Below are 14,721 nucleotides of genomic sequence, written 5' to 3'. Positions count from 1 at the left end.
TCCCACCTCTTCGCATGTTTTCTACATGCAGCAGCTCCCTCCACCAGCCGCCTTCTAACACCAGCACTCCTCCACCTGTCTGAAGCTCTCACCTCCAGGCGTTTGACCTGGGTCTTCTCAAACTCCAGCTTGGTCTCCAGCTCGCGGATCTTGGCCTCCTGCCGGCTGACGAGGGATTTCTCCACCATGGACTGCTCCTGGAACTCCAGCTGGCTCTGGAGGGCTTGCATCTAAGACACAAACATACACATATTTAAGTCACTATACTTATGAGTGACACCCATTGGCCAGAATAAAAACAGAGCTTTTATTGTCTGAATTCAAAGCTTTTCATCACAAAGAGGAGACATTCCATGAAGAGCGCTGCATGGCTCCTTCCTGTGTGCACTACTCTTCAGTCTTTACATGTTACCACTGTCATCATTTGTAAGTACCTATCAATTTTCATAGCTATGCATATAACACTAAACTCAAAATAGCTGTTGATACTTGTGACTTGAGCTTATGAGAAACTGATCATTGACGCAAAATGTCCAACTAAACGCTGTGCGCTCTCATCCCCTGCTGCATTTGGTTCATGAACCAAGAGAAGCAAAGTAGAGCATTATATTCATTATGAATTTTATTTGAAACTTTGTTTAGATTTGGCACATCAGGTCATCAGTACATAAGCCTCAAAGAACCGGTCTAGGCAAAACCACAGGACATCATAGTCCTTGTACAGTACAGATGGGGGGGGGGGGTCTAATCAACTCTTTGACTTGTCAGGTACAGCTGTGTCGGATGGAGAAAAAGATTCATGCAGCTGCAGTCATTACGAGGATGACAGCACTAGCTGTTCAGCATTATATTGCTTGTCTGAGTTGGGACACCAAGTTGGCCATCTGTGTCACATATTGCAGTGCCAATCCTGCTTGAATGACACATCAATTACATCAAGGGTTGTATTTGTTAGAGACCAGCGCAAAGGCAAAGGAAGGCGTCCGATGCAGCGCTGCACATTCATGCTTTTAAGTTTATACATGTGATTCTTTTCTGGACCCTACAGCAGAGGGGGAGGACCTGCATAATGAGACTAAAAGTGTCATAACATAAGGCCGGAATACGTTGACAATTTCTAATACAAGCTCTTTTGGCAAAAAATAACCCATCTCAATTTCCCAGAGGCCAATCAACATACTTAGACTGTTTGAGTCAAAACTAAAACCCCAAAATAGCAAAGTAGTAACTCTTTACATTTGTGGAGCAGGAACCAGCAAATGATTGTCTTTCTAGGTTGAAATGTAACAAAAGCTCAAAAATGACACGTAAAATAAAACGGTCCTGTTCTTGAAGCTCTTTCGGTTTCGGTCGTGATCCTGGTTTTGAAAGGTAAATCTTTGGATTAAAGTATCTAAAAGCCAGAGTTAGTCATAGACAATGGTCATCTGATCATGCTAGAAGGCATTAACTGATAAGTCTGTATGCTACGAGATTGGATCTGGCTCGCATTGAGTTCAGATTTCATGAGTGTGGACAGCATGTGAACTCAATCCACTTATCAAACGTAGCTCTCCATCATCTTCCTCCTCTGAGGAGAGCTGAGCCAAGCTGAGACCTGCTGTCTCAGTCCTGTTAAGTTACTGATGATGCTGGTGCTTTCTTACAGCCCCTCATTACAGTTTTTTCCCCCATCACCAACAAGCACAAATACTTAAATACCTCACACCACTTGCTTTAAAAAAAATAAATCCATTTCAGTCAAATGTCCCTATTTTATGATACAGCCTGGTATTTTTTTGGTCAGTTTAGTTGGTAAGTGACCAAGCAAGATGGGAGATCACTGCTGCATTTTATAGAATCAACTTATAAAGGCTATTTTCTAATTGGTTACTGAGCCCTTCATCTATGTGAAATGACTTCAGGGCTGGATTGCAGTTCACTTGTCCTGCTGGTCCCTTCCTCTGGTCTGACGAATACTTTTTAAAGCTGACATAGTTTTCACACCGTCACATCTCTCTCTGCATGTTTAACTGTGATTTTAAATGGAATATAGATGTTAACTGTATGTCCTATATGTTGAGAGCAGGGAACCAGCATATACCTTCTCCTGAACCTCCTGCTTCTCCTTGAGGGTCTCCTCCAGCTGGGCTTGCAGGTCACTGATCTGAGCCAGGTTCTGGGCCGACTGAAACCACAAAAACACACGAGAGAAGCAAAGTCAGTGAGCAACATGATACATTAGGTGGATATTAGACATGTTTTTCTTTTATTCCATATGATGGATGAATAAATCATCAGAACTATATCAATTATACACTTCTAATTTGATATTTGTGGGATATATGCAGCTAAAATTCCCAAAAACTAAATCTAAATCCATCAAACTCCAAAAAATAAAAAATAGCCCGTTTAACACAATGACATCACAGTGATATTACATAGACAAATAAATCAGATGGAAGCATTCTTTTAGTCTGGTGAAAGCATATCAATGAATCTCATTTCAGTGTGACCTGTGTGAAATATTTGAGCTCTTCTTCACAGTAGATGAAGCACTCTGCTACAGCCGCTCCCAGCGGGAATTCAGCCGCTTCAGTTTAGACAGGAAGGATGAATTCATTTGGAGCTGGTGGAAGCAGATCACTCATCATTCCATCAGCAATGGAAAGGAAGCACTTTTACTCCACTTTCATTACCCCTTGCTGTTCATCTGCATGTACAGCTACATTAATACTAATGGGAGCTAGCCAAACACCACCGCTTTTTAAAAATGTCTCAATTGGCAGGGATGAACGGCGTTAAATCAATTCCATGTAAAGCTTGATACAGGGATTAGATCTTTTTAAAAAGGACTTGGGATGGTTTTTGACATGATTTGTGGAACCTGTGCGTGTGTGTGTTGGGGCAATGTTGATGTATCAGTTCTCTGATATGTTGGGCAAATCTTTGCTTTTTATTAAAAATCATACACCAGCCAGTCAACTTCCTCCATCCATTTCATGATGGATGATTCGGTTGTATTGCTGACATACAGTATCAGCTGTAGAACTGATCAATAGTGCACTAGTTGTTTATGGGAATCACTTAAAGGCTCTCTGTTGAGTGACATCTTGTATAACTGCATTGATGTGCTGTTTTTCTATGAGTGAGTCTCCGTTTAGTTTATCTCGTGCACGTGCTTGAGGGCACACATGCATGAACACGGATGAGACAATGATACGTGATTATTTCATTTACATTAAACGACTAACTTAACTCTAAACCTAAATCCTTTTTTGAGTCAGTAAATTTTATCATCATTTTGTTATTATACTATTGATTTCAGTCACCAAAAATGTTTGGTATTGCTTGAGCTTGGTTTTAAATGTAATTCAATGTGTTCAAACTGAAACAGGGTGCTTCGTTGCTTGTGTGTATGAGTCTTAATTGGCCAATCCTGTGGCTGCTCTGTGGGTTGAGCTCCATTTCATTTTTAGGTCTCTATATTAAGCAGTCATGAAATGGCTGGAAGTTTAAATGTAGGTAGAAGTAAGTAACCAATTCATTGTGAGATGGAATATAACAGACAGACACATTAGAAAGTCTAAAAACAAAAGATAAAAGCATTCTTAAAAATATATTTGTAATAAATATTCCTTTTCATAATTCCACTTTAAAACATAATTAATTAATTATTGAAATAATAAAGCTGCCTAAAGAAATGGAAGCATTAATTGGCTAATGTAATTTCCAGGTCCTAATGTTATTCTATGACAGATGAAGAGGAGAACAGCGGACCTGAGCCACAGCAGCCTTGTGCTTCTTCATCAGCTCGTTCAGGTCCTCCTGGTCCTCCTCCATCCTAGACTGCAGGTCATTCTTCTCTCTCTGCAGACGACTCAGCTGCTCCTCCAGCTGAAGGACATCAAGAAAATCAAAGAGATTCGTAAATAGATCAGCCCAGCTGTGTGAGACCAAATTAGACATGAAGTGGCAGCTAGTTCCCCGACCAAAGAGAAAAGACATCCCACAAATAGGATCTGTGCTTCACACAGGGTCAAGCTCTTTAATTCATTTTGCTATATGAATCAAATATGTATTATTTGATAAAGTCTACAGATGATTGTGAAAAGCAACATCTATCAAGCATAAAATGTGACATCATCACAAAGCACCGTCTGTTAGAAAAGCTTTTAGTAGAGAACAATATCATTTACCACAACCTTCCAAGAGCTGCTAATCACTAAATGTACAGCTCAGAATAAACTCTCAGATTTACAGTCATGACACTGTGTGTACAGTTAAAAGTCAAAGGTGATATAGTATGTCTGTGTGTATTAGCAAACCCAGTGGGCAGCAGCACTCAAATAACACGCATGTGCTATTGTGTGCAAAGCTGCCAGTGGAAAAAAAACATTCACGTTTTAGGAAAATGACTTGGTAACCATCAAAAAGGATCCCTAATAAAAAGTAAGGACAAAGATCACACACAATGCAGAACATCTACTGAATAACTGAACACAAACATTGATACAAATAGCACATTTTATACCAGTCCTATTGAAGAATCCAATTTCTCTACACTCTCTACAATAGTAAAACAGTGGAATAGCAGCAGCCTTTTGCGGCTACCATGACACAAATAAAATAACAGCTCAGATTCTTGATCTAACCTTTTTACATTGGAACAAGACTTCACTTTATGAACTGATAGATGGATGATGCAGAAGGTTTTGTGATAAAAACAAGACTATAACAAGACTTTTCTTTGTATTGTCAAAACGGAATCATTTGGTATGTAGCAATACAAAATAAAATATCGTTGAAATATCTCATTAAAACAAGAACATTTTCTGGGAATAACTCAAATTGTAGTTTGTCATGGTGGTAACAATGCGCTGCTAAAGTTGCTTTCACTAAGTTTTATAAAGGAGCATGCAATCAACCCTGCTTTTCTTTTTGGCTTGCATTAAGATAGTACTTTATGTGTCATCTTTTTGTGTGTTATATTTAATGTTGTACCTTAAAGTTGCATTCTCTCTACTGTCCATCAGGGAGCAACTCCTCTGGTTGTATAGAAGTCTATGAGGAAATGACTCTACTTCTCTCTTGATTTATTACCTCAGTAAACATTGTAAACATGAGTTTATGGTCTCAATCTCTAGATTCAAGTCTTCTTCAATACAGCATGATGTTCATTTAGTAAATGATGGTCCATTTAGAGTCAAACAGAGCAGGGTATGCTCCTCAGGGTGGGGCTACCTTGTGATTGACAGGTCGCTATCCCTGTGTTGCATGGTCTGGGAGTTGTCTGTGTTTTCCTCTTGACTATTTTAACCCTTTCACAGTGTGTTTTCACTTCATGAAAATGAATTATAATGTTTCGGTCACCTTTAAATGTCTTATTCATTGTTCAGTTGTACTTAGCTCCAGCCTCTTGTATTCACTTCTGGTTCCAAAAAACTAAAATGGCAACATGCAAAACTCAAGACACGTGACTACGTCTGGACTACAACAGATGTGTTGGCTTGAAATGAAATAAAAACTAATTTATAAATTAAACAGTGTGCACCATTCCTTTTGGATAGAAAATATGTGATTCATTTTTATCTTTAGAATATGTAGAAATGTATTATTTATCATGAGTAATAATAAAATGATTATTACTATCATTATTTATATAAATTCAAGAGCATACAGTGCATATAGATTATTTTATTTTATTAGAGTATTTATTATCTTATATTATATATTGATTTTAGGTAATCTATAAAACTGTAGGGATATTTTCTTGGCACACTGGTGTTTACATTGTATAGATTTATAAAGTTAATCTACACCTTTCCCTTGCACTATCTCCATTAATAGTTATAAATCAGAGTTATAGTCTGGAGCTGTGCTTTGACTTAGTGTGTGTGCCACTCTGCACACCAGAGCTTTTTCCCAGAGGGGAGCTCGTATTAGCTCCCACAGCGCCCCTCTTATCACAGGGCCCAACGGGGGTTATATAAGGCCCCAGTCATAACCAAGATATCCAACTAGAGGCTAAAAGCTAGCAGCAACTACCTCGTACCTTCAGCTGAGGGCAGGGACTGTGCTGAAGTAATCCTATTTCTGTAGTGACTGGGATAATATAGAAAAGAGGGAGAGAGGTTGTTAGTTCAGGGATATGGATTAATAAATGATGACTAATGAGACGATGTGAAAAGGCTAATGAATCCATTTACGCATAGTGAGTAGTTGAGGAGTCGGGAACAGGTCGAGCTCACACTGTAGCATCTATCTAATTAAGAAACAGTCCATGGAAGAAGAATTAACTCAAATCACAGAATCGAAAGACAGCTTCAAAATAAGGATTTGGATTATGAGGTTAAGATTTATTTATTGCTTGTCTATTTATATTAAAACCACCCACTGCTGAGACGTATCAAGGTGCACTTCAGTAACTAAAAATATCCATGTGGAATCTGGGGCAAATTCATTTAAATATCACACTTTCCCTTTAAATTCACCGTTGGCCTCACTGAGTGCTAATAAAAGCTTTGAAAGCAGCTCATACTCTGCAGCATGGGGAACATTTTGTGATGGATGCTAGAAAAAAACGTGACAGTCAAAAGCATCAAACTTTCATTTAACACATTTACCAATAGGCTGTCAGTGCAATCTCAACCAAATTACGTTGCTCTGCTCTTTGTTTTGTATTTTCTTTTTTTTTTTCCTCTCAGGTTGCTGTGGCTCTCTGTGAAAAAATAAAGCTGCCGAAAACATGCGAGACAATTTTCTCAAAACACTGCAATTACGGCGATAGAACGGCAGGAGTATGGTAAAAACGGCAAACCATCTGAAAGAAATGTTATTTGCAGAATTTTTATCTTTTTTGAATTGCAATGCATGATGTGGCTAAGGCCGCGCTGAAAAACCCTCCATTTATGTAATAATCATTTCTGTCATTGTAGCAGCCTCTTACTTCCCCAGCAGGCTGGATGTTTGCTGCAGAGGTCGTCCTCATAGACACCATTGCAAAACAAACAGCAGGTTACACGTTATCCTTTTCACCTTCTACTAAATGGATCATGCATTTTGAGGAAAACCTTAGGATGCATTTGCGTGGAATACTTTGCTAAGCTTCTCCAAACAGCCTGATACAAAACCAAAATGATAGCTGAGATGAAGCCATGCATGGCTTGACCAATACACAACCTCAAAATAAAGAATGCAGGACCATAAGCTGCGTGGAGATTTTATTTGGATGGAAGTGGGAGACTAGCGTCTTATACTCACTTAACGTGTGCCTTAAGTTTAAGTCACGCCTAGTCACGTCTGTTGTCGGCTCATTTGCCATAACCATTGTAGCGTAACAATCACAGCACACAGGCCCTTCTCTCCTTTCTGTGGACTTGAAGTTCAGCACATTACAACATGTGGTGAATCAGTGTTCAGGACTGATTATCTGGTGATAGCAGTGTGCTTTCCCACACTGTGTGTTGAAGCACTAAGTTGTTCAATTTCACTCACTAAGTCGCTGGCTAGTTAGCTAGCTAGCTTGCTAATTCCATCATGCTTTCATGCTACAGTTAAGGGTCATAAAAAGCACCACATGAGCAGCTGGTTTGATCTACTATATTTCAACATGTAGCCAGACTTCATGGTTTTTTTACTTTTTGTTCATGATTGCCGTCACCCTTTTAATTAGCCTATGCTAATCGCTAGTCACTAGCATGGCGACTTTTCTTATGATTATGGTTGGTAAGAGTGCTGTAAAAGGACTAAAGCATAGGCAATTCAAGGGTAACTGCTACTCTTTTCTAATACTCGTCTCTACAGTCTACAGAGTCAAAGATGTCTGTTTTATACATGTTTTATACATTACAATGTTCCGGTTTCAATTTATAACACAATTAGTGTAATTCAAATACTTTGAATGGTCTGATGACTAGAAGGGCCCTATACAAATGCAAGTCCATTTACACTAAAATGTCAACTACACTACTAAATGCTCATATACATTGGTTTTCAGCTTAAAAACAGTGGTTTGGAGGTTTAGTTATTCTTAAATGAAATGCATCAATTGATTATAATTGTAGTTAAAAACCAAAAAGGTCTACAATTATTCAGGTGGCAAAATCCAGACTCCCTAATGCTGCTCATATGTAAGACATTCTAAGAGCAGTTAGTTGTTCCCCAGTTTATTTAAAGACAGTAACATTTTCAGTATGTGCACATACACATCCTCATGTGCTACATCTTTCTGTTAGAGGGTACAAGAAAAACATGACAAACAAATGAAATTGAGGGAACAGCCTCCTCTATCCATCCATTCCTTCTGACCTGCAGCTGTGTCAACTCAATTATCTTTACCCTTCACTTCACTGTGGACACAATATTCACCTTCCTAAAACATGCAGTCAAACTTTTCAGTAAAATTCAGTAATTGCTTTTTAACGATGAAGAGAGAAAGCAAAAAGAGATTACAGAGAGTAAGATTGAGGGTAAATGAACGCTTGGAGAAATGTGGGGGAGAAGTAGGAAAGAAGGCAGTTTGACGGACATGTGGAACCAGATTGCCATGGGAACAAGGCATAAAGTGAGAAAAGTCATGCCAAAAGGAAAGAAAAATATAAAGGTCAAAAAAGATTGGGAGAGGCTGAGATACAAAGAAAAGAAAAAAGAAGTAAAACGTAAGAGGTAATGACAGAGAAAAAGAGAAGTGTATGTTTTTGCAGGGAAATATAGAAAATGAAGAAGGGGGGGCTCTACCCCTTATCTCTGGCTAAAGGCAATTCTTTGACAGATCTTTGTACAGATGTCCTGCTACCACCACAGGTGGTACAGCCTTCTAAAGCCTCAAAAACACAACCTAAGTCCTCACCACTGATGATCACTTCCAAGCTTTAGCAGGAAAGTGCTTTTAAAGGCTGAGATGAGGATCCAGAGAGCTGTACTGACCGCCTGTTTTGTTTTGGAGATGTCCTCCATCTGAACGTGCAGATCTTCAATCTCCACCTCCATGGACTTACGAGCTTTAACTGCAGCTGCGCAGGTGAACTCAGACTCCTCCAGCTGAAACGGACACAAGTGGATGGAAATGTATTAGTTCAGTAACAAAATGTAAATCATATGAACATCACTGAAACATACTATCAAGTGATTCTGGTCCCAGTCCATAGTGTTGTAGAAATGATTCTAATAGAATAATTCTTACTCCCAGAGGTTTCCAAACTAGGAAGCCCCACTAGGGAGAGAAACAAAAGGGAAAAGTATTGTTGCCTAAAACCAAAACTCTCAGGTAAACTAGTCACAGCTGAGACATCTGCAACCTGCGACTGTGTGGTCATCGCTTCGCTATGAAGGTCAAGGTCATAGAGGTTGGTCAAAGTCAGAGAATCATACTGAACTATGACGTTATGCATTTACAATTGACTGTCTTGGGCATCACTTCAAATTCATTGAACGGTGATTTACATATGGAACTGTTATTTGGACACAAACTGTTCGAGCCCCTTCCATCTGGCAGGAGGCTGCGGTCCATCAGGACCAGGACCTCATGCCACAGATTTTTGCCGTCTGCAGTCGGGCTCATCAACAAAGCCCGGGACCCCCACTGACTCCGTCATCCCCAGGACAATTTCCTACCAGTCACTTCCCTGCTCATCCTTTCTTCATTTAAATACACTTGACACTTTTACATCACAATCATATTATACTTCTTTATAGTACTGTTATCTGTTTGTTTGTTTGTTTGTTTGTGCACTACATTTTATATTTTATTGTAAATTGTAATAGGTTTCTACTTTTTGCACTGTGTTGATTGTTGTTGATTGTTTAATGTTATGCACCACCCGCCATGTCATATTCCTTGTATGTGCAACATACCGTGGCAATAAACGGTTCTGATTCTGATTCTGATTGAGTTGTAACTTGAAAAGAAATAAAGAACAGTAATCAGGTCGCATTTACATTCATTCATGAGACAACGGACCCTCACCCGTCCTACAGTAGAGCAAGACTCCCTGATTGAAAGAGACAACAGGACGCTTTGCGTCTCGTGTACATTACATTACAGTCATTTAATGTAATGTAATGTACACGAGTAGTTGATCGACTTTCCAACAAGAAAATTGAAGAGAGAATCTGGAGCGGGACCTCTAGGCCTGTGTCCAGTAGACCCATTCAGTAAACTATCCATCGTTATATGTGAATGACACGCGAGGTGCATACAGCTGTACTGATTAAAGGCCTGTATACCGGGGGACGACGAAAAAACGACAGGAAACTGCTAAATATTTGCCTGTGAATATTATACGTGTAAAAGGTGTGACCGAATAGAAGGAGTGGATCTGGGACGTGCAGCCTTTGTTGAGTTGGTTGAAAGGAGGAATACAGCTTGCCATCTTGGTTCTGAATACGGAGCCTTTGAATTGATCTAGGTGCAACGCAACACGTTTTGCAAAACTTGGTTGGTTGATGCCTTTATTGGCTTTGTGAAAGCTCCGAAAAATCGGCCATGTTCCAAAAAAAATAGGCAGTAAATATTAAAAGTATGGTTATTCTGGAGGATAAACATGTATATGTATATGTATATTGACATGCAAATGTATGGCACGAAAAAAAGGCCCCGGCATGTAAAGGCCTTTCACTTGAGTGTTTATGATGTTGGTACCTGGTTTTTGAGCTGAGCGATCTCCCTCTTGCTGGGCGCGTTGTTCTTTATGTGGTCCAACATGATTTGGGCATCAGCCAGCAGGGCCTTGGTTCTCTTCAGGTCCTTCCTCAAACGCTTTTCAGTCTCCATGTCACCACTTCTCACCTGGGAAACGGACACAGTTAGGTTTGGTGACTCAACTGATACATCAAGAATTGGCCATGGACTCACTACTCCATGTTACCATTTAAAGGCCCAATCCCTACACTTCCCTTCACTATCACACTTACGTTTGAGTTCAATCAACACACTGACAGAGTACGGCTTATATATGGAAAACCATTATTGTGTGATTCTGTGATTCTGTCATCCAATCATTATGTATGTAAAAATACAGGTCTATCTTACTGCTTTGTTAACATTGCTGACAATTAACATGAGGTCTTATTTATTACCTCTGTTAAAGATCAGATGGATAAGAGTAAGACTGAATTTATTTGGAAATGACTGGAAATCTACATATTTTTAAATCATTTACATCATAATTTGACAAAATAATGACACAAGGTCAAACATTGACTTTCAAGCATAGTTTGAATATTAAATATAAAATACAAATTATTTAATTATAAATAAATTAAAATAAATTCTCCGTCCATTGACTAATGAATAAATTGTTGCAACTCTAGAAAAGGGAGTCGTTTTAATCTTTTCTGATTAGCTTGTACATCCAAAAAAAAACAGGAAAGAAATTCTGTTGGCGTTTTTAACCCTAACCCTTAATACCCCTTCATCTTGGGTTATGTCAGTACAAGAAAACACCACCAGGAAAGTGTACACATTGGTTAATATCCTATACGCTGTGATCACAGATGAATTTATTTGGACTGGTTTGGTTGCAGCAGGATCCTCCTCTGTTTCCTGGTTTTCAAAGTCTGAACTTAATTGATGCTGATGGCTCTCTAATTGTAGTCGGCAAAGTCAGATAAATATTTGATTGAGTCAGTTTAAATGACTCACTTCAATCATATGAAACACCCACATCTCCACCCACACACATTGACATCTGTACTGCTCTAGCTCTACAACTAAAAACCTTCCTAACATTCTGGTACTATATAACCCTGTGCATACCCAATGCGCATATAATGTGCTGTGAATACGCAGAAGAAATGAGCAGATACAGATCAAGTCCTGTAGAAAGATGAATGTCTCTTGATTTACCATTTCACAACTATTAATCTGGAGTGACTGACTTCTCCATGAAGAGAGATTCTGCAGGAAATCACACCAAGGCACCAAGGTGTTTTTTTTACATGTTTAATCCAAGATGGTGTTCCAGCTCCAACAGGACTGGGCTCCATCACATCATACAGTGTAGGTACCTTGTCCTGTGCTGACAGAAGCTTGGACTCCAGCTCTCTCTTTTCTTTCAGCACCTTCTGCTTCTCATCGTACTCTTCTTCAAGCTGGACTTCCATTTGCTTCAGCTGGACAAACAAAAAAACACTCAACAATGAGTACATTCATAGATCAGTCTGATCACACAGGGGTACAGAAAGTAGTGCACATATGGCTGTTGAGCTTTGACACTGATCAACATGTATTATAGATTTCTAAGTATTACTTAAGAATATTACCAATTACATCTACATCCCTAACAGGCCCTAACATGTTGAGCTGATGAATTGTACTAATGACTGTATCAAATGTTGTGAGAATCCATCTAGTAGATTTTGAGATATTTCACGGGATAATTGAAAACTTTGACGTGCTGGTGGCTCTGGAGGAAAAGCAAGGGGATCACCAAAGTCAGTAGGATTCATCCTCTGGGGACCAAGAATGTCTGCAACATGCTTAATGGAAATCAATGGAGATACTTCAGTAGAGTTTAGCTGTAGAGATAGTAGGGCAAGGACTATAGTACACATCTATCCCACTTTAGAAGACTAAACCAGTATCCTATCACCACATTGGCTGTTCCACCACTGTCCAGTCTACAGTAGCTTGTATGTTCATATACTTTGGATGCATAATGACCAAGGTTCTATTTAAGTTGAATAATATAATGTCCACTTTTTACACAGAAATTACTATTGGTCAGCTTCCTTCATGCAGTTAATCAGTACTATCCATCATCAAACACTACATCACTATGGACATGTCACTGGAAGACGTAGTGTGGAGACAATGTGGAACAAGCTAATTATGCATGGGCACCCAGATTCCAACAGCAAACCTACCACTCACTCACTCACTCACTCACTCACTCACTCACTCAGCCACCCACACACATACAACACACAGCCCTCTAGTCCACTGCATCCACCCGACTGATATCACATGGCAGTTGAGCCCCCAAAGGGAGCCATTATGCTGACATATACACAAGACTCAAGAAGGAGTCAAATATATCACAGGATGGATCTTAATCCAACAAATACAATTATAAATACAGTTGGAAGTTCTATGAGGGCCAGTTACTAAACATACCACAAATACCCTAAATCCTTCAATAAAAGCCGTAAGCAAGAACAAATAAACGTTTAAAGGCAAAGGTATACTATAATAGCTCATTGTAACATACATTTCCACACCACTTATTAATCAATGCAACAACACAACATACAACAAGTCATATAAACCACTCTGCTGCTCAGAGTTCTTCTTTTTAACACCGTTTTAATTCAATGATTATTTCCAGTCCTTGTTACTGCAGAGCTACTGTCACCCTACACTTCCTATATGGTTCAAATTAAAAGCCTAGAAGAAAAGGAGGGACTGTGCTCCTTGAGCTGCTGGAAGGCTTTTAATGTGACATATCTGTGCAGGAAGTGTTGTGTTTCATCGGCAGTAGCGTGATAGCAATCAAATAAAGAGCTAGAAATTTAAGTGAATACAAACTGTATTTCTGGAAGAGATGAGAATGTGAGAGCAGCAGAGTGGTGACTATAACGTCAGTCCTATGATGTACTGACAGAATTAGTGTTGTGGAAATGTACATTACGCTGAATTTACCGAGGCAACAGGTTAAAACCAATTTGACCTGAGCGCCCCCACGGGTGGGGGCAACGCATGCATCCAAAAATGAATCCACTCATAATGTGCACTCATCAGTAACGAATATAATGATGCCGCATACCTGCTCAAACTGCAGCTCCTGCGCTACAAAGTCATCTCAGCTGTTTGTACAAACTCCAAACACAACATATGACAAAGTTACGTATAATACCAAGTATCACAATCAATATAGCGCCCCCTAGGCAGACCCACTCACCACATTTATGCCAATAACGTTTTGAAAAATGAATTCAATGCTAACACCCGTTAGCTGAGGAGATCGCTAGCGACCAGACGGTCGCAGCTATTTTTTTCACATTCCGCTACGACACAGCCTCGCAGTTTTATTTACAAAACAAAGCCATCATCATAATCCGCATAATCGATCACATCATAAACCAGCTCCTTACTTTGAGATGTTCTGCAGTAAAAAAATAAAATAATCCGTTCATGTTTACTGTCTATCTGTTCAGCGCATACCCCTCTGTGTGAATTCAAAGCTGGCGCAGGCGGCATGTGCCTCGTGTGCCTGCTAGCGGAAAGGGCAGGGTTATACGTCTCAGCAAATCGGATTTGAGAAATTTGACACTCGGGTAGTTTTTATATTCTGATTGGTTAACGGATTCTATCAATCAAAGTCACGTTGGGTTGTTTCAACAGAGCAGGCTGTGACGCGTCTATGGAAGGTTCATTGGGTCAAATCGGCCCTTCACACAGGCTGTAAGGCCCTGGAAGACAAAAAAAATGGAATTCAGACGAGAAAATCCCATGGATGACAAACATTGCCAAACTGCTGCATATGGATAGATTGAACACTATTAGTGATAAAAGAAGTGAAATATATAATTATATAGTATATAAAATTACAATGAAACAGCTGGAACAAGATTACATTTTGGTTGACCACGTTTGACCTCTCCGTACTAGATCAAGATGTACTAGATAAAGCTTCACTTTATCAAAGTAAAAATTTGTTTAGAGACCCTCACCATATAGTTCTATGATCTGGGAGAGCTAGAAAGCTCGTATCTACATGATTTCTAATAAAGAAATATCCT

The 14,721-nt window shown here is 39.3% G+C and overlaps 1 protein-coding gene across 9 annotated transcripts in view; it reads right to left on the bottom strand.

Moving 5' to 3' along the window:
- Window positions 1–14,721, bottom strand: part of myo18ab (myosin XVIIIA b) — a 133,720-nt gene that overhangs the window by 19,140 nt on the left and 99,859 nt on the right. For all 9 annotated transcript variants that reach the window (XM_068712575.1, XM_068712585.1, XM_068712601.1 and 6 more), the window contains 6 exons: window positions 11,989–12,093; window positions 10,622–10,768; window positions 8,908–9,021; window positions 3,760–3,876; window positions 2,084–2,167; window positions 93–230 (listed from right to left, as the gene is read on the bottom strand). In XM_068712575.1, coding sequence (XP_068568676.1) covers window positions 93–230; window positions 2,084–2,167; window positions 3,760–3,876; window positions 8,908–9,021; window positions 10,622–10,768; window positions 11,989–12,093 — 705 coding nt within the window. The remainder of the gene's footprint in view (window positions 1–92; window positions 231–2,083; window positions 2,168–3,759; window positions 3,877–8,907; window positions 9,022–10,621; window positions 10,769–11,988; window positions 12,094–14,721) is intronic.

The sequence above is a fragment of the Cebidichthys violaceus genome, unplaced genomic scaffold, assembly GCF_023349555.1.
Source record: "Cebidichthys violaceus isolate CVI_PGR_0920_01 unplaced genomic scaffold, fCebVio1.0.p SCAF_1, whole genome shotgun sequence".
Classification (NCBI taxonomy): domain Eukaryota; kingdom Metazoa; phylum Chordata; class Actinopteri; order Perciformes; family Stichaeidae; genus Cebidichthys; species Cebidichthys violaceus.
Note: the sequence above shows the minus strand (reverse complement) of the source record. Positions and strands in the feature narration are given on the sequence as shown.